The sequence below is a fragment of the Sphaerodactylus townsendi genome, linkage group LG13, assembly GCF_021028975.2.
Source record: "Sphaerodactylus townsendi isolate TG3544 linkage group LG13, MPM_Stown_v2.3, whole genome shotgun sequence".
NCBI lineage: Eukaryota > Metazoa > Chordata > Lepidosauria > Squamata > Sphaerodactylidae > Sphaerodactylus > Sphaerodactylus townsendi.
The window spans coordinates 37186422-37206279 of record NC_059437.1 but is presented as its reverse complement, the minus strand read 5'-3'; the positions used below and the strand labels follow the sequence as shown (position 1 = coordinate 37206279).

At 41.5% G+C, this 19858-nt stretch overlaps 1 protein-coding gene across 3 annotated transcripts in view; it reads right to left on the bottom strand.

The window, feature by feature from the left end:
* Positions 1 to 386: 386 nt before the first annotated feature.
* Positions 387 to 19858, bottom strand: part of MORC2 (MORC family CW-type zinc finger 2) — a 75438-nt gene continuing 55966 nt past the window's right edge. For all 3 annotated transcript variants that reach the window (XM_048513690.1, XM_048513691.1, XM_048513692.1), the window contains exons 9-26: positions 19080 to 19205; positions 18282 to 18361; positions 17978 to 18060; positions 16322 to 16407; positions 14937 to 15077; positions 13694 to 13848; positions 13392 to 13520; positions 12852 to 12957; positions 11194 to 11323; positions 8872 to 8946; positions 8391 to 8783; positions 7727 to 7870; positions 6661 to 6715; positions 5770 to 5911; positions 4027 to 4233; positions 3489 to 3582; positions 1376 to 1564; positions 387 to 639 (exon numbers count right to left, since the gene is read on the bottom strand). In XM_048513690.1, coding sequence (XP_048369647.1) covers positions 571 to 639; positions 1376 to 1564; positions 3489 to 3582; positions 4027 to 4233; positions 5770 to 5911; positions 6661 to 6715; positions 7727 to 7870; positions 8391 to 8783; positions 8872 to 8946; positions 11194 to 11323; positions 12852 to 12957; positions 13392 to 13520; positions 13694 to 13848; positions 14937 to 15077; positions 16322 to 16407; positions 17978 to 18060; positions 18282 to 18361; positions 19080 to 19205 — 2404 coding nt within the window. In that variant the 3' untranslated portion in view covers positions 387 to 570. The remainder of the gene's footprint in view (positions 640 to 1375; positions 1565 to 3488; positions 3583 to 4026; positions 4234 to 5769; positions 5912 to 6660; positions 6716 to 7726; positions 7871 to 8390; positions 8784 to 8871; positions 8947 to 11193; positions 11324 to 12851; positions 12958 to 13391; positions 13521 to 13693; positions 13849 to 14936; positions 15078 to 16321; positions 16408 to 17977; positions 18061 to 18281; positions 18362 to 19079; positions 19206 to 19858) is intronic.

Below are 19858 nucleotides of genomic sequence, written 5' to 3'. Positions count from 1 at the left end.
TGTGGTGTAGTGGTTAAGAGCAGGTGGATTCTAATCTGAAGAACCGCATTTGATTCCCCACTCGTCCACCTGAATGGCAGAGGCTCATCTGGTGAACCAGATGTGTTTCCACACTCCTACATTTCTGCTGGGTGACCTTGGGGTAGTCGCAGTTCTTCGGAACTCTCTCAGCCCCACCTACCTCACCAGGTGACTGTTGTGGGGAGAGGAAGGAAAAGGAGCTTGTAAGCCACCTTGAGTCGCCTTATAGGAGAGAAAGGTGGGGTATAAATCTAAACTCCTTCTCCACCCTCAACTTTAACTAAAGAAACAATATAACATACCACACAGTGATTAAATTTCTGTGGGTTTTTTTAAAAAAACATTGTTTATAAACAAAGCCTAAAAAAGCACTAATTTTTTTGTATTTTTTAAAAAATCCACAAGAACGAATAATATATAAACACATATTGTAACAGTAAATGGTCTCTAATCGTTCTGGTTCCAGGTTGCTGTTCTTCCTACATATATTCAAGTCACAGAAGACATGGGGACCAACTCCTTGGCAATTTCACTCTGATGTTGGAATGTTCAGTCTCCCCTAGTGATTAGATCCTCAATGTAGGCATCCAACTCATCATCTGTATTGATGTCGATGTCCTGAAAAATCACCAGAGAGAAATAGAGAGGCTTTAAAATGAGATTCCACCCTCACTAACACAAACCAACATAGCAGTTTTACTTTCGAGTCAGTTTTCCCTAATGCTGCCCTAACTTTCATTCAGCTTTACAATACAAGCAGCAGCAACAAGCATATGCTAAAAAAACCTGTGGTGATTGCTGTTTGGAAAAGACAGGCAGTAAACTAGAGCCTAGAGCCGCGGTGGCGAACCTATGGCACTCCAGATGTTCATGGACTACAATTCCCATCATCCCCTGCCAGCATGGCCAATTGTCTTATTTTCCTTTTTGACGGAGAAAAACCTTGTCTTAAAAGCATTTCACTCATTCTAAATGTATAGCATGAAAAAGACTGAGGGTATACAGAATTTTTATTTAGGTAATTAACAGCATTTCTTCTGCTTCTGTATAATTTTTTTAAATTTTAAGCTATTTAAATACACTCAGTCGAGAACTTTATGTTCTGAACTGAACTTGAGTGGTGTAAGTTTGCCATTAGGCTCTTGTGGGGCGTATGACTACATTCTGTACTGAAGAGGGACTCTGGATCTTGTAAGAGTAGAAGAGGGCCTGAGCAAGTTACCACCAGCCTACGCAAGAGATGGAAACATGACTAGCTTTGTGAACTACACTGCAGATTTCTAGAGATGCAAAGTGGATAATGGTTTAAGCTCCTGAAACTGGGCTTGACTCCAGCAACAGGAGGCTTACTCACCTCTTGTACCTTCTGTAGTAGTGCTACTATGTTAGTCCTCAGCTTCTGGAGCTTTTCCTTTGTCTCTGCATGCTTCTGTTCCTGAACCAGGAGCTTTTCTTCACTGAGTTTGGCCTGGGCATTAGCCCGATTCTGGTAGGAGTTGCACAGCTTCTGCAGACCGACCTCATATTGATTGAAATATTCTTTCTGTTGGGGAACAAACACTGAGCTATCAATTCTAGAGATTACAAGAAAAACAGCATGAATGCCTGCAGTAATAGAAAAGGCCTCTGCAAACTTACCATGCACTTCATTGATAGATATAGCCTTGACTGGTGCTGCATGATTTTGGACACCGAGGAGGTTAACGATGTAATTCATATTAAATTGAGAATTCTAGTGGGGAAACCACTGCTCTGTGTGATACTAAATGAGATTGCTCCTACCAGTTTTGCTAGAAGACTCTAAAATAAACATGTTGCCCTCTGCTGGTTAAGACGAATCTAGAAAGCACAGAAGTTGTTCATATTGCACAAGAACAGTTCAAGCTCTATCAGTTCACAGGTGTACCTACACTGACCTCTATTTTATTCGTGGAAAAGCAGGTTTGGGAAAGACTGGAAAAAAACCAGGGAAACCTTGAATGATGCACACCTGTACCAGATAAATGAATTTAGATAAATGTGGGGAAAACTTGCTTTCTCACAGCATTGAACCTGGACAAAATAAACAGTGTGGGAAATATCTCCCACATAGCACTTTCATTTTAAATCAGTTTCGGTTGAACTATCAGCTAGAGAGCAGACTTTTAATATTTTAAAAATCTTTTTAATATGCTAGATGCAGCAAAAATTGTTTTGAGTTCAGCACTGAGAGACATTTTCCCCTCTCAAGGGGAGTGGCTGTGAACGAGGTGAACTGTGGTCAGGGTTGTCAGTATTTTTCCAGCATTGCTATTGTTTCTATGCCCTTTTCAGGAATAAAGACGATAGGAGATTTGTGAATTCACCTGACATTTTCTGGACTGTCTTTGCTCTATAATGCTCTGCTTGGGTCCTAGTGTCTACCTGGTTCTGTCCCCAAGGCACTAGGATCCAAGTGGAGCATTCTAGAAAAGACAGTTCAGGAAATGGCAGATTAATTCACAAATCTCCTATCGTCTATATCCTGAAAAGGGTTTGCCAGGGTCCAGATTGTGAACACAGTTAAGGACTGGGAGGCTCTGGGAGGTGCAGCCTAACCCAGCCCCAGTCCAATATTTCTTCTATAAAAGAATTTGCATTGGGCAAGGAAGCAGAATGAGAATTTGCCAGGTAAACATATTCTCCATTTATTTAAATATGACTGTACAGCACAACTGAACAAGGTGTTTACTACACATAAAGGTGAAAGAGATGATTAAATGTTAAAAGCTTATTTCAGCGAAAGCATGCTCTCTCTCTCTCTCTCTCTATATATATAGTCTAAAATGTGAACACCACAATACCACACTCTCTCTAGTAGAGACTTGTGTTTTGTTTCACCTCTATAACTGAACCCATAATTCACCCTATAGCATCCAGGCTGCACCACTATAAATGACTGTGGCTTCATCCAAAGAGTTCTGGAAACTGTAATAGGGTGAAGATGCTCAGATGTTTTTAAAGAGATATTTAGAGGTCTCCCTCTTCCCCCTTTTAAGAATCACAATTCTGGCCATTTTCAGGAAGGCAGAATGATAGTTAATTCAATTTTACTACATTGTAGTGATGTATTACTGTGACTAACTGATGACTGGTTCAGGCACCAGAATCCTATCTTCTTTAACCCTTTTATCATTTGTCTCCTAACTGGAGACAAACAGCAGCTGTATGGCATTCTACTCTCTTTTGTGCGTAGCCCTTATATTTGAAAGTGTTCAGATCCTAACGTAGAAAATGTATAAATATCAGGTGGTGATGTACAAGGAAGGATATGGGCTACTAAAGCTGATGACTCCAAAAACAGTTCTACTGAAGGGTCAATGTTACTGCTTTAAGAAGGTGACTCATTAAAATTGCAGCTCATAAAAATTAAAAAATGCTCAGCACAATAACTAAAATCAAGTCCCAGGAAGTTGTGTGTTTGATTCTTGCCTCAGCCATAAACTTACCAGTGGGAAAGTCACCAATTCTTCTGAACTCATGGAACTCAACTCTTCCTTGGAGATGGGGAAAGAGGGAGGCAGGAAATATCGCAAACAATTCCTGCCAAAAAAAGAGAGGACAGCAGATCAAAACTGTGAAACAGATGCAATCATGAGAGTGCCAATAAAGCACAGCAAACATTTATTGGGTGCAGAATTCAGCTTCAAGAAAAGTTCAGCTTTCATTTAAAAAGTATTCCACCTCTTATGCTGCTGAGACATGCTTGGAAGTGGGCCTGAAACTTCAAGAAGTCAGAAAAGTAGAAGAGTACTTGGCTGGGGTTTCAGTTCGCTACACAGCTTTTTACCCTTTCCCATAATTTAAAGTATGCAGTCACCCAATCTGCATGATTCGAACATGTCATATAAGTTGGGATTGTCTCAGAATAGCAATTTAACATTTTAAGTAGGAAGCCTATGTAACCCTGGTTGACATTTAGTATTTGAAGAACAGATTATGCCTGCAGTTACAAGTTACTAGTAAAACAACAACAACAACGCTCACCGGAGTGCCTGGGCTAACAGGTCTACAGTCTCGTGGCTGCTGCTTGCAGAGGCAGTGGTGTCTGGCTCAGTTCGGACGCACTCTGAGGTAGAAGGTTTGGCTGCAACAACTGCTTCCTGCTGCTGCTGCTGCTGTGGCGTGTCTGGACTTCGGTGTTCTGGAGAGGGAGGCTTCATCAACCGCACATCCTCACTACCTCTCTCTACCCTAAAGGGACCAACAGAAATTTCATAGGAAGTCTTTTCTATATATCGAGATACCAGCCTTTACCATCTCCTCACCTCCCATGTGACAAATGCCACCACTCTGGCTAGACAGAAAGATGTTCAGATGTTTGTGCCAAAGAACATGCGATTCACAACACACCAAGTGAAATATCTGGCTGCATGAACTTCTGTTTATTTAGAAGAAGAGGAAGGAGGAGAAGTTTGGATTTATATTCCCCCTTTCTCTCCTGTAAGGAGACTCAAAGGGGTTTACAATCTCCTCCCCCTCTCCCCCCCAACAAACACCCTGTGAGGTAGGTAGGGCTGAGAGAGCTGTGCTCAAAGTCACCCAGCTGGTACGCGTTGGAGTGAACAAACTAATCCACTTCACTAGATAAGCCTCCACAGTTCAAGTGGCAGAGCAGGGAATCAAACCCAGTATGCCAGTTTAGAGTGCACTTGCTCTTAACCGCTACACCATGCTGACTCAGTGAGCTTTCAAGCATACATATCAACATAATCATGAAAGCATCTCTTTTAGTACGCTAGGTATGTATACCTAATACCTTGTTGGTCAAGGGATACAGAAGCAGTGCTTTAAGGTGGACAATGTTCAGATTTTATATGTATTTTGCATTTGAATTTCTTAGAATATTATATAACTGTCAGTTTGGAAGATAATCTGTATAATTGGTCAATTCTTAAAATGTATGTAGTATAAAAGGGTCTATTCTAGGATTTTATATGGCTATGCTGCACTATAATTTCGTAACGTTCTTGTTAAGAGTATCTACATGTAATAGCAAGATGTATCACTATTCAATATAAGGTGAATACTACGGTTAGAACATAAAGGCTCCAGATCATAAATTAAAGATGTTTTAGTAAGCAGATGTATTGGCTTTAGGATGTAGTATGTTGGGTCTACCAGCTGAATTACTGAGAATTATGGTTTATATAATATGAATGTAGAGTCATAAAATATACACTTAAAGGCTGTTATGACTGGAATAAGGGCATGTTGTGGGTTTTCTGGGTTATTTCGCCCAGATGCTGGCAAAATGTTACAAGCAAAAACTACCGACCATGGCCACACAGCCCAGCAAACCCGCAAGAGTCAAATATATAGTTAATTGTTTTGTTTTTGTATAAAAGATTTTGAAGTGACACTTTAATTTTGCTTTGTTCTTCCTTTCATCTTGGATTCATACACTCCAGATACTTTTGATAATTCCAGTCTTCTGAATGTTCTGGAAGAGCAGAGTTAGACCAACCTTTTGGTTGTCTGGGGAGATCTCGTCCCTTCCTTTCCCCCCCAAATACATAGACACAATGAACTCTCAATCTTTTCACAACGAGATGAAGCAAAAGAAAACAGCCACTAGGTGATCTGGCAGCTGTTCTCCACTTCTGCAACAAGCAGTCTCTTCAGACACTAGATAGTATTAACCTCACCCAGTCCAGAAACAGATTATGGAAGAAGAGGTCCCCAAGGATAACCCTTGCATCCCTTTATGCACACACATGTGAAAATTACCAGCGATCTCTTGGGGTGCTATCCGTGGGAACGTAATCAAACTTCACCTTCCAGCGGACGACTTTCTTGCTCACTTCCACAGCCGTAACACGGCCAGTATACCACCCTTTGTTCACTCGTACTTCCACGTGCTGCCCTTTATCTGAGGGAGATAGAAAGGCAGGTGCCAAAAGGCTTAAGCTATATAACTGTAGTTTGAGTTCTTCTAAAATCTAGCAAGAGTCTGACACACTCTTGAAAGGAGACTACTGTCACAATAATTATTTTTTATTTCTTGAGTAGTACTACCCTGTTTCTCTGAAAATAAGACATCCCCTGAGAATAAGACGTAGTAGAGGTTTTGCTGAAGTGCTAAATATAAAACATCCCCCGAAAGTAAGACGTAGCAAAGTTTTTGTTTGGAAGCATGCCCGTCGAACAGATCACCAGAGCATGCAGATGTGGGGCGGAAAAATAAGACATCCCCTGAAAATAAGACATAGCGCATCTTTGGGAGCAAAAATTAATCTAAGACACTGTCTTATTTTCGGAGAAACATAGTGAGGAGAGAGAAAGAGAAGGTAAATTTTGGGACTTTTATAAATTTGAGATGGAGCAGAACAGTTTCAATACAGGATCTCCAGAGAGAAGCACCTTAGCTTTATTTATAGCCCAGAATTGTAATCAAAACAGATCATATGTCCGAATATGCTATACTGGATTGAGACACAGCCTTGAACTCAATTTATGTGGTTCTGAAGATTAGTCAGAATGCAACAACGGCTGCAATCAGACAGTCAAGAGATTTCTCGTTTAGCCTAACCGTAGCACCTCCCGCACACACTTGATTATCAGGATGATGTCCAACTCATGCACCATTCCATAACTCCATAAAAATGATTTGCTTCTTACCTTTCTGTGCTTTTTTCAGTTCTGCTGGATCTTCTTCCTCTGCACTATCTGTGAGCTGAAAACAGAGACGTTCTGATCACTTTACAATGCAAGCATTACTACTTAATTAAATATTCAGAACCGAACAAGAAATAAGGTTGTGAGGTTCAATTCAAAAATGCCGACATTTTCATTTCACTTTCAGGCATCATTAATTCTTGTGCATTCTGGAGAGTACGTAGCAAATAATATTTATTAGACATAAATCTTTTAGGGTTTTTCTACAAAACAGAACTCGCATTTTCAATGGTTCTGACACGATGGGATTACACTTCTTCTTGAGTCTGCATGCAAGTCCACATGCAGAAAACACCACAAAATGGAGCTTCCTTAGCTTGCAGGATACTGGAAAAGTCTCTAACACTAAAATAAGATTATGACAGAAGTCATAACTCTCAAAGTGTAGAATTTAAAAGGAGAACTTGAGCAGGCTAGGACATGCCCGCAAGACCAGAACTAAGCCTATGACAGAGGGGAAAATAGTGGTTTCTCGAAATTCTGGATGACTTTTCCCCATATTACGTAAGAATGAGGACATCATGTTATCCTGGAACTACTAGAAGTCAGAATTCACAGGTAACGATAAACACCCTTTCTCAGAAGCTGATTCCGCATGGGCCAAAAACAGCAGTGTGAAAACGGTATGAAAACGGTGTAAAATGGTTTATACTGTTTTCACACCGTTTTCACACCGCTGTTTTTGTCCCATGCGGAATCAGCCTAATAGTTCTGGGATGTAACAGTCTATGACTGATGGGATGTAGAAAAGTAGCATGACAGAGTAATAGTCACTACAGGTAGCTGCTCTCCAAAGGAGAATCTTCCAAATTTTACATCTACTGAACGAGCCAGTTAGGGTTGGTCAGTGATTTTGGATGTTTAACAAGATATACTTTTCAAGGATCATCTTGCCTCAAATTTAGCTGACTCTGGGTAAAATCCCCAAATGGAAGGGAACGTGACAGAGAACAACAAGGGCAACTGAACAGCGAACTGAAGTTGCAAGGAGTCAAGGGGCTCTTCCCACCTCCACAACCACCTCATTGGAATCCTTCTTCTCTTCTTTGACTGTCACCGTTTTGCCTGGTCTCCTTTTCTCTTTTCTTTGCTCCACCTCCTCCTCTGATTCATCCTCGATCGTGTTTATGTTTCTCTTCCGGGAACTGGAAGCCTGCAGAGATGGGGGGACAGCCACAGATGATCTCCAACAACAAGAAAGCATTCATGCCACCATCTGCAAAACAGAGGCGTTCAGAAGCTGCCTGCTAAGAAGGGCAGGAGTCAAATTGTTTTCCAAACTGCCCGTGTAAAATACAATCTCTTAATTTTTTTTTACTTTTAATGTTAACATCTCTTTTTCCCCTGTTTTTTGTTTTGCCACTGACAACAGGCAGCTGTGTCTAGTATTCCATACTGCTGACTAGTTTGAAACCCCAGGTATGCAGCCACCCCCTTTTTTTGAGGCATCAGACAGAATCAAAAACTTTACTGGGATTGTTGCATCTAAAGCAGTTTCTTTCATTAAACTTTGGTTTTAGAAAACGATGAAAATTATCTTCCCTGGGCCTTGAATAAACTTAGGGCTTAAGAGAACAAGTTTGCTAACCAAATGAAACAATGCGAAGAACATTTAAAACAACAAGGAGGAACAAAACACTCCCATCCCGCCTCTTTTATAATAAGGCACTCACCTGCGGCTGCTTGATGACACAGGGTTTCTTTGGTGGTGACAGAAGAGGCTTGGAGGGTTTTGAGCAGGGAGGTGTGAGCTGGCTCTTGGAGTTCTGAAGTACCACTGGAGGTGTTCTCCCTTCTGCCACAAGTCTGGGTGGCGGTTTTACAAGTGTGGCTGTAGATTTCCCAGCAGCTATAGCAGGAGGTTGGGTTCTTGAAATGTTGAATTCTTCCCTGAAAGCCGCACTCTGAGATCTGGAGGAGCCAATGAATGGTCGAGGTGGGGGCCCCTTTTTGTGTTGAGTGATGGACCTGGAGGGTTGAGCTGGGGGCCTACTAGGAGCATTTTTAATCACATCAGGTAAAGGAGGAGACCGTGGACGCTGTGGTCTGCTCAGCATGTCCGAATTCTGCAGAGAGAAGGAAAGGAAAAGCAAAAGTCACTGTAGGCTCCCGAGGAAGGGAGTAGGCTCTTCAAAGAAGGAGAATAACACTAACCTCTAGCACAGGTCGTGTGGTGACTTCCAGGGGTAGCTTCTTCAAGTCTGCTTGGGAACGTATTGGTGTGGTTTTCTGGAGAAGAACAATCACACCATTCATCATTTTATGAGCAATCACTGTTCACCAGTAACAAGTTGTGTAGTGTTTGACAGTTTTTTCCTTCTTTCTCACCTCTACAATTGTTTACAATTGGTTGTTACTATATAGCAGCTTGTTCTTTAAATTGAGGTGTAATACAGGAACAGGCTTTACCATGTTAGTGGGTTATGCAGCCTTATATATTTCAGCTGATCCAGTTTAATGGATTTAAGGGAGCAGTTTAAAGTGACACACATGCTGTGTGAAAGATTGCTAGTCTGCTTGTGTTTTACTGGGTATGTTGAGAGTTTTACTGGATGTGTTGAGAGTTTAAGTGTCTGATTTACAGTGTGAAAGTATAATTCATGACATGTTTTTCTTAAAAATAAGTTAACTTTTTGATGTAGAGTTGAGCATTGTTTATATTATCTTCAGAACATTATTCTTCATTTGGTGAGAGTCCTTGAGACAAGATTATTCTGGTCAAGAAAGCTTTTGCCAGCACAGTGTTAATGGCCTTATGTAATTCTTTTCAGGAAAGATTTTTCCAGAACCACCATTACAGTTCTATACTGAGAAAGGCAGACTCTGCCTCCCAACAAAACAGGGTGTTTGCTATTTGGAATACATGTCTATGTATTTTCTTGATGAACTTTTTGATGTGATTGAGGAGCTGTCGGTTCCCACATATTGCTTTTGAAAACTGTACTGAATGTTCCCTTGGAATTTCTGGCTTTCAACCCTCCTACAGCAGAAATTATTTCTATTTAGATTGTGCAGTCTTCTTAAAGACACAAGTGTATTTATCATTACATGTACTGGTTGAATTTTTGTTTCAGTTAGTCAGGGTCTTGTTCCTGTTTGTTAGTCACTTCGTAAGTGACTTTGTTAAATGCATATTTCATACTTTTTTGTAATATTTGAGTAGCCTGGTATAGTGTATTCTAGGTAGCTGCGGTTGTTTCTCATTAACCCACTGTGCTGTGTTTTGATTTGGCAACAAAAGGAAGCCAAAAAACCAGATCCCAAAAAATGCTGACTTTTTGGGGGGCATTTTTCGGGCCTATTCGGCCCACCATCTTAAAAAACCCTTTTCTCTCCCTCCTTCCCCTGCAGACAAAGCTCAGTGTTCAACTGGTGACTCTGCCTACAAAGTTCATGTGGACTTCGGAGGTGGGGTGTGCAGTCCCGTGCTGGAACTGGCAAGGATGAGTCTGCAGTTCAATGCTGAGCTCAGCCTGGCTAGGCCCCACTTTAAACTGCAAGCTCTGCCGCTGAAGCCTGTACTGTAAAGCTGAACCTGGCCAGGTCAAGCAAAGCATTAAACTGTAGGTTTGGCCTGGCCAGGCCCAGCTTTATTCTGCTGGCTCTGCCTTTGAAGTCCACAAGACCTGTGGAGGCAGAGCCTGCAGTATAAAGTGGGACCCAACTGGACCAAGCCCGCAGTTCAACTCTATGCCTGTCTCTGGACTTCACATGTGTCTTGGCAGCAGGTATATTTTTCAGATTCAAGTTTAAAAACCTGAATATTTTTTTGGGGAAAAATGGAAATACTGGCTTGGGGGTGTGTTATGAAAACTTTTGAGTCTATTAAACTTGAATCTGAAAAATACAGGAAAAAGGTGGCCACCCCTACTCCAAAATATTGCATGTGTGAACCAGCCCCTAATACCCTGAAGCAGGCTCCATGGAAGCTGAAGTGTGAACCAATTTCATGAAAGATTTGCCTGTGGTGGTTGATCCTCGGTGTTCATTTACACATATAACCCTCCACTTGATGCTTAAGAACTATTGTTGCAGTAGCTAGCATAGCACATGTGTCAAAGTTATACCAGAGTTGTTCTTTTTCCTTGATTCATGCTTTGTGTGGATCTTGTAGGCTTGGGAAAGTGATGCTCTCAATTTACTATCTTTAATATGACTGGCAGGTCCCCTTCCCTGCCAACAACCAGTGCGAATCAATGGAGGAATAAAAAGCCCAACCTGAAATCATCTGGAACCAACTATGGAAGTTTGAGTTCCCAAAGGACACTGGGTCAATGTGAACATCATCATGAGGTAGAGACTGAATTAGATTTTTAGAAGAACCTTTTTTTCAAATTAGAGCATGCACAGGAGAATTAAAGAGGGGATGCTATTTTACTGAACATTGACAAGAGGTTTACTTCCAATGGGAAATCAGGCAACATGTCCCACTTCTAACGGCATCTGAAAATCCCATCCAAAAAGGCCCAAACATGCCTGTAAGGCCTCCAGCTTCTCTTGCTGCTGACGAATTTTCTCAGTCAGTTCTTTCTGTTTATCTTCCTGTGATTTTTCCTTCTTCAGAACGCTTAAAGGCACCTTCTGCTTCTGCTCAAGAGCATCACATCTATGAGGAAGGAGAAAAGACACAAGAGACAGGCTCAGTAAAGCACTGCTAGTTAACTGCTCTTGTTTAACAGCACTGAACTGCTCAGAGCAAGTCTGGAAATGTTTTGGTCACTCAAGTTTCTGCATGATGTAGTGCATCTCTTCTCAAGTAACAGACAAAAGGATAGCAAAATTTAATTCTAGTCCTCTCTGTCATCATTCAGCAATCCTGACCATGCAAGTGTTCTCTGTCCACAAGGAGGCAGATTGACTGCACAGAAGGAAGCCTTATTATTTTGTTCCTCACATTTTACTTCCCCTGTACAGTTTTGTGATCATTGTAGAGCACATCTGCCCTAAAATAAGCATTCTAGAAATACCAGAGGGCAGGCAACTGCTTCTAGGGTTTCAGGAGTGCCCATCAGACATCCTGTGTCTAAGGCTAATTTTTTTAAGTACTTTTAAAATGCCTGGTGTTAAGATATCCAGCAACACAGAAAGCATTTAAAAAGTAATAGACCTATCCTCCATAATTTTTTTGGTCCTTTACTATTATATGTGGCAGCTGACTACAGCTGCCTTAATTGGTATCTCTAATTAACAAATGCTGGAAAGGTATAAGGACTAGTCTTCAACCTTTTGCTTTATCGTGGGCTTCCCAGGGATGTCTGGTTGGAGGCAGAATGCCAGACCAAATGGATCTTGGTTTGGTTCAACTACACAGTTCTTTCAGCAACAACCTCCAAAGAAGTCCAAAAATACACTGGCTTTGCAATGTTTACCTATCTCCCAACGTATCCTCCTGTTTCATTTCTCCAAGCTGCCTGTTGCTAACAATGAAGGCATTGTGAAGAGTGGAACTTAGCTGTCACAAACTGTATTACGTGTGACTGAACGAGGGGGGGAGGGAGATCTGAGTTCTCCTGCATATAAAAAGAAATCTTGCACATAAGAAACCAGATTACAAGGAGGCTGAGCTCTCAGACTGTTCTCCAATATCAAGGTTTGCATACACAAGGAATCTGCTTTATATGCAGAAGAAATTTGTGGATTTTTCTACCTGTAGCCTAATTTTCTTCAGAAAAAAAATTATGCTCTTACCTACTGTCTGAGACACCTACCCTTCCATTTCTACAACATTCGCTTACAGCAGCTTCCCAGAAGTGAAAGCTTGCTTTTTATTTTGCAGAGAGCTCTACATTCTTACTACTAGCAGGATCTCAGCAGTAAGCAACAATGACTACCTGCAAGACCTTGATTTGTCTAAGTCTGATACATCAACACTGTGAACTGTTTTACAGAACCAGGTAACTCCTGTGATGATGCCTGTACAGTGGCCAAACTAAATCATGAATCAGGAAGTCCTTGCTTCAAACACTGCCTCAGCCATAAACTAATTTTAAAGCCTTAGGTAAGTTATTCACTTTTAGCCTTAGTGACTTTCCCATGTTGGCTGTATCAGTCAAATATGGTAAAAGAGAATGGTGATCATCGTCCTAACAGGTGTTGAAAGGACACCGCAATAATTAGTCTGTTAATGTGCTCACCTGTCTTGTTCAGGGTCAGGGTTCATTGTACACACCCAGGAATCTGGGTATTCTTGCTCCACAGAACTGAGCTGGAAGGGGAGGGTCCGCCATTTCAGACACATGTCTATTTTACAAAAACACATCACACAGTCAACAACTTGCAGGGTCACTAAATAAAATCTTCTGGCAGCCAGAGCCTATAAGCAAGGCACACAGGGAACTTTGTATCTAAAAATACACACATATTTAGGTTTTGGGTAGGAACGGAATGCATGGGCCAATTCTCACAGGACTGTGAGGACCTCAGCTTATTTGGGTATGTACAACTCCTACCATCCACACCAAGGACACAACTGACACATTTTGCCAAGAACAACAAGTATCTAAAGCAGACTCCCTGCTGTAGGAAGAGGATTCAGAGTCCCAACACACAGATTTAGAAAGTGAATGAAATACACTGTATGTCTGTCTGGAAACCATTACTTGCTTCTAAGGTAGTTGGGTGTGTGTGTGTGTTTCCATTTACACCCCAAATATCAGACTCTCAGCTTGACTCACCGCATTGAATGGTAGTGGGGATCTCCATGGCTCTCCGTCTCTTGTAACGTAACTCATTTGATGGAGGCTGGTTCCAGTTAGCTGATAAATAGCCAAAATCATCCCAGAACTTGCTAATGCCCTTCTGAGCTAAAAATTAAAATAAAAAGTTTTTAAATGCCAAACTGCACCGTACAGGAGTATGTCTGCTTGGCTGATATATACAGCTTTTCCTGCCCCCGCCCCTTTCATCTTCCTAAATTCCTAAATTTCCCTAATTTCCTTCCATGACCAACTTTCACCAAGTTGCAAGAAGTTCTTACCAATCTCAACATCCTTCCAGTATTGAGCCAGATGTTCTCCCATTGCTTTTAACAAATGCCGATACTCTTTGGCATCTGCAAAGTCCTGTTTGTTATGTGTTGGCTCTAAAACCAAATAGGGGACATCCACCACTCCTACAACACCGCCACATGCCCTAAGAAAGAAAAAAAACCACTGTGATATACTAGTTGCACCAATTGAACTGTCTGGTTTAAGAATGACAGTACAGAAAACAGTTCTCCCCACCTTTTCATTATACCATATACATGCACAATATTCAGTGCAGTATGTGTAGCAGGATTAATATCATGTTATATAAAGAATGGCATAACAAAAAAGCTTATTTATGTTATTTGTGAAGGACACAGCAAATCGGGTCCCACTGATTTAGAACAAGGCCCCCAACCTTTCCAAGCCTGCAGGCATTTTGAGACAAGGTGGCAGAAGCCACTAAAAATGGCTGCCATAGGAGGTGGAAGAAGAAGAGTTTGAAGAACAAGGGGAAAGTTTGGATTTATATTCTGCCTTTCTCCCCTGTAAGGAGATTAAAGGCAGTTTACAAACTTCTTTCTCTTCCTCTATCCACAACAGACACCTTGTGAGACAGATGGGACAGAGAAAGTTCCGAAGAACTGTGACTACTCCAAGGTCACCCAGCATGTTTCATGTGTAGGAGCTGGGAAACAAATCCAGTTCACCAGGTTTGAGCTTAATACAGCCCCAAAAATTCAAATTTCCAAAGAAAGTTGGTATGGAGATTTAGTTGGGTGGTGGTGGTGTGTGGTTTGAAAATATCCAGGACTATTAAATCCCCCCAAAATACAAAAAAATTGGTGCCTGTTCCTACTTATCATGGCAAAGATAGGTTTGAAAATATATAGTTAGGGCTTCAGTGCTTCTAAGTGAGTAGTAAAACAACAATATAAAAACAGTAAAAACTAAACTACACAAAAGAATTAAGGACATTTTCTCAGATTTTAACGTTTATATAGAACAGAGAATTAATATTTTCTCTGTGAGGAACTTAGAAAATGAGGGTGCAGAATTTTAACCTGTTTTGGAATACAGTATACAAAGTCATATCTGTTCCCAAAGCGTTCCAATGTAGACTGATCAAAGCTTAGACATGGGGGAGAAACCTCATTTTTGGCAATGAGGAACAAATCACTCCTTGCAGCTGTAGGAACTCAAGCCTTTGTTATGAATGCAACAGCTGTACAAAAAATGCTGCAGGGAACTCACATGCCACCCTCCAGCTGCGGGCCCACCTTCTCATACATCTTAATCAGCCGGCTACAGTTATACACAAACATCCCATCCAAATGTCGTTGCTCTATGTTCACCCCAAAAATGAAGTTCAGTTCTTTTGGTTCCTTTAGTGCCCTAGGACAGATATAAACAAAAAGTGTCAAAGAAAGTGAAGGATTGTTAACAGACAGTAAACCAAACCTGACAACAGCAGAAATGCTTGCAAGTCCACAGATGCAGGTTTAAAAGGGCTGTATATCAAATAATTGCTTATTACTCACAATAATGAAATCAAATCATTCTGAAAACCAGAAGGGAGGGAACTGGCAGAAATAACAAACCTCAGCTGGGCCCACAGGCTTCACCTTCCTTACAAAAGAACAGAGTGCTTATTGTTCCAGCAAAAGCCTTTGTGAGCAAAGTGCAACGCAAATGCCAACTAACTTCTTCTTCCTAGTGTTGTCCCACCAATGCAGGGTCTACTGCTTGGATTTTTAAATGCTACTTCTCTCAATCAAGTGCATTGTCTGGTTGCAGGCATGTAACTTTCAGATCCGAATTGATGGTATCTTGCCATTGTTGCTTTGGCCGTTTGAATGGCCGTTGGCCAGTAACCTCAATGTGATAGGGGATGAAGGTGACAGTGTCTTGGTCTGCTCATCAGACATGGCCAAATGAGCGCAAGTGCCTCTCTCTCATTTTTGCCTCAATGGACGCAATGCCAAATTGTTTTCGGACCATGTCGCTGGTGATGTGGTCAAGGAGGGATACACCCAGTGTCCAGTGAATCATGCGTGTTTCCATGACATGGAGTTGTAGCTCAGCTGCTTTCATTATGGGCCAGCACTCTGACCTATAGAGTGCCATGGGGCGGACCAAGGTCTTGTAGATTTTTGACTTCAGGTGTATAGGCATTTTCTTATCACAAAGAACACTAGTCACTCCCTTCCATCTCAGCCATGTCGCATTGACTCTCGCCCATATTTCACCATTCATGCTGCCATCACTCTGTAAGTTCAAGCCGAGGTGCCAACTAACTATTGGTTATCTACAAATGCAGAACAGTGGCAAGAATGTGGAACAGAGACCTGGGAGACTTCTGTACAAACCACTGCTCATCCCTGATGCACACTGAATGGCCCCCAACAAAGTTATGATTTTCTCAGCCTAACCTTCCACACAAGATTCTTTGGAGGCTTCAATGGGACACTTCCCCACACCCCCAAACCCAACAAGATACACCACCCTGACTCCCCTGGGAAAAGCATGGAACACAAATGAAATAACTATGCAATTTCAAAGTGTTGATCTATCTACAGTCACTCACTTGTGGAGGGAAAAAAGAAACCACAAAGGAAGAAGCCTGGATGGTCACTTACTGCTGTTTGGCCTCCTTCATCCTCTTCTTGACATCAGCTTCTCGACGCATGTTTATTGCCATGTTCTGAGCTTGGCGCAATATGACCTGCAGATGAAAAGAAATACCTCATCTTAAACAGGGTAAACACAGCACTAATTTTTAACCATCACTGTCTTTATAAGTATTTTTGTTCCTCAAATGACCATAAAACATAGTTATCCTAATAGCTGCAAAGGGAATGAATCTCTCTAAGGGGTTACATTGCAGAAGATATTTAGCAACCCAAAAGCGAACATACATACAGTTTTTCTGGGTTTTTTGGATAGCAATTTTTCACTGATTGCTAATACAGTGGAACCTCAGTTTTCGTCGATAATCGATCCGGAAAACCTCAGCGAACTCTGAAACCGACGAAAACCGAGGCAAACACTGGAAAGCAATGGAAATGCATGGGTTGCCATTTGTTATTGCAAAATTAGTGCGTGTGTGCTGACAAAAAACGAAGCAAACGACAAGAACTGAGACACAATTTTCAGGGAAAGGATCGCTGAAAACCGAAACCAACGACAACGAAAACCGAGGTTCCACTGTATAAGTTATTGAACAATATAAGTTTTCTTTATTCCTCACTAAGACCATTGGCCTACCATAACTTCAATCATCTTACTCCAAGGATAGACTCCATTCCTGCTAAAAGAAATTATATATCTATTTTCTAACTTAACCGCTGAAGGGGGTAAGATTTTGACCTGGACACTGGGATTAACTGTCAATTACCATAAACGAGATTTTCTAAAATGTCTACATCCAGTTCTAGACAATCAACTCCCCTGCCCCCCAATACACTAGACATGCCTTGGGTTACATATACACTAACAGCCTGGAATTCCCTTCGAATGCTATCTACATCTGAAATCTAATTTCAACTGAAATGACGGCTCCTAGATCAAGAGTTTCAAACCTTGCAGGTCAAAGCTAGAAGCAATTGTTCTCCTCTCTACTATAATATTAAATTTAAAATAAATCAGATGGCAGATTATTTGACCCAACTTTTCGACCCTAACCAGAGGTGGGCAATTACCAGTGCACGCTGCAATTCTTTGCCCTATTCAATATTAGGAGGGAGGTTTAACAAGATTGCCCAGCAAGAGCGGAAATGTCCCTATTCTGCTTTATTGTCCTAAATACAAGGGGTCTAGGTCCAACCTTTTTTCTTTGCTTCCTCTAAAGTTTAATAAATATTTACTGGCTGGGAAGGTTATATTCTTATTAAATAATTCTTCTTCTTTGATTGTAACCTCTGTAGCTAAATTTCTCCTCGACACACTGGAATAATTTATTTTGGTTTGCTAACATCTTCCCTTTTTTCTCACTTTTCTTTTTAATGTCTTAATAAAGGTTTGTTGAGTTGAGTTGCTATACACCAATGGATAACAGGGATTCCTTGAATGATAAAAGCACCAGTTGTGGCAACATTAAGGCCAGACCTGGACAAGCTTTAACTCATATCTGAGTACAGATATCCAAGCTCCTTTGAATGAATGAATACTACTATATCACAGACCACTTGGACTGATAATTATTTAGCATCTGTGGCAGAGCTCCTCTCTTAAGGAGTAGCTATCCTGAACCCTCCTACTGAATCCTGGAACGGCACATCAGCAAGACATTTTACCCTGGACTCCCTTGAGAGATCGTCTCCCAGGCGCAGCTCTAATGCACGGGCTTTACTCTCTGCTTCTCGAGCTTTCTCTTCCGCTAAAATAAAGAGAAATATTAGCATTAATATGGAGACTGGGACTTGGCCAAAAAACAAAACAAGTGCCTCTTTGATCATGGCCTCAGGAAGAATTATATAGGAAAATAAGCACAAAGGATAGACTCAGCTGATCCCAATCCTCAAGTGATAGCTATTGGAGAGGCCTCTCAGCCATCCTTTTTTACCGGGGGGAGGGGAGCAACACTCCCCATAGACTCACCTATGCGAGCCATGTGCTCAGCTTTTTTCACTTCTTGTTCCGCTCTGGTTTTGAAGCGCTTTGAAGCATATTTGTACATCCTGCATGAAGGGGAAAAAGACAAAATGCAATCTCAGCATTAGTAAAATAGAAACAGCCTCAACGCTTTGCTGATTCCATTAGGCCAGGCAATCAGCCTTTGGTGAACGATAATGAAAAAAGAATCAGGCAAAACAAGCCTATCCTTATGAAAGGACATGAGAACATAAGAAGATCCATGCTGGATCACACCAAAGGCTAATCGTTCAGCATTCTGTTCACAGCAGCCTATCAGCTTCTCCTAGGAAGCCCTCAAACAGAAAGACTGCAGCAGCACGTGCGCAGGAAGGTCCTGGCTCTGCTCTAGATGCAGAATATGACTACGCCTATGCAGTTTTTAGTAAACTCTACCTTCTTTGGAGGTCCACTCTCACATGTGAAATTTATGAAGTAAAAATGCTTTTTGAACAATTCTACAGCAACAGTACGCAAACTGTGTGAACAGCAGCAACTTTTTCATGTTTGCAATTAATGGGATGGACCAAGAACTTTACAGGTACCTAAACCCCGCCCCCCCCCACCGTTGAACCGTTTCCTCTCTGAGATCATACTAACTAGTCTGCAGATGTTCAAGTGTACTTTTAAAAAAACGAAGGGCTAGAATTTTGCTTCAAAAACCCCAAAAAGAAAACATAAGTCTTTAGCAAATTGAACCCTGTTCCCAATACTCAAGCACAGATCACACTAGTAGCAAGGGAAATTCTCCAGCATGGTTCATACCGAGGCTTGTATAAGCAACAAGAAAGGCGTTTGGTTTGTACTTTGTGTCCATGGATGAATATTCTCATTCTAGGATCAATGTACAGAACAGCAGCATATGCACGGAAGGAACGACGCTCTGGTTTCCTAAAAAGAAAAAAGAGCTTACAGAAGCTAGGAAATCCATTCCAGGAATTAAAAACAGTCTTTGAATCCTGCTTGAAGAGAACAATTACTTCAATCCCACCCAACTGCAAGCTGCACCTAGTTATGTGGTGAACAGTAGTCCACCATCAGTCAAAACAGATATAATTGGCGATTCCACTGGTGTGCAGCCGCTGCCCTCCCCCCAACGATAGGACGTGGCATCAGCATCCCAGCCACTGCTGGGGAGCAGTTTTTTGTCAGCTCTCTTCTGGTCATTTGCAGCATTACACGAGTGGCTTCTTGGTGGTGGCAAAGTCTGTTCACTTTTCAAACCTTGACAGCCAGGAAGTCTCTTTGGTGGCGGCGGCTGGGAGCAATTATGGCTAGGCTTGGTCAGTAGCCTAGAAATTCGGTAAAATTCAGATTCGGATATATTCAGGCATAAAATTATCTGTATGCCTGAATAACACAAATAGCATATTCGGATATGCCCGAATATTCGGGAATACCCGAAAAATTCAGGTCCATCTGATTTTTTTGGTGTTTGTTGGTGTTTCAGCGTGCAGGGGGTGCATTTTAAAGTTAGTGGCACCAAACTTTCAGGGTATCATCTGGAGTCGGTTCTGATGATACCACCCGAGTTTGGTGAAGTT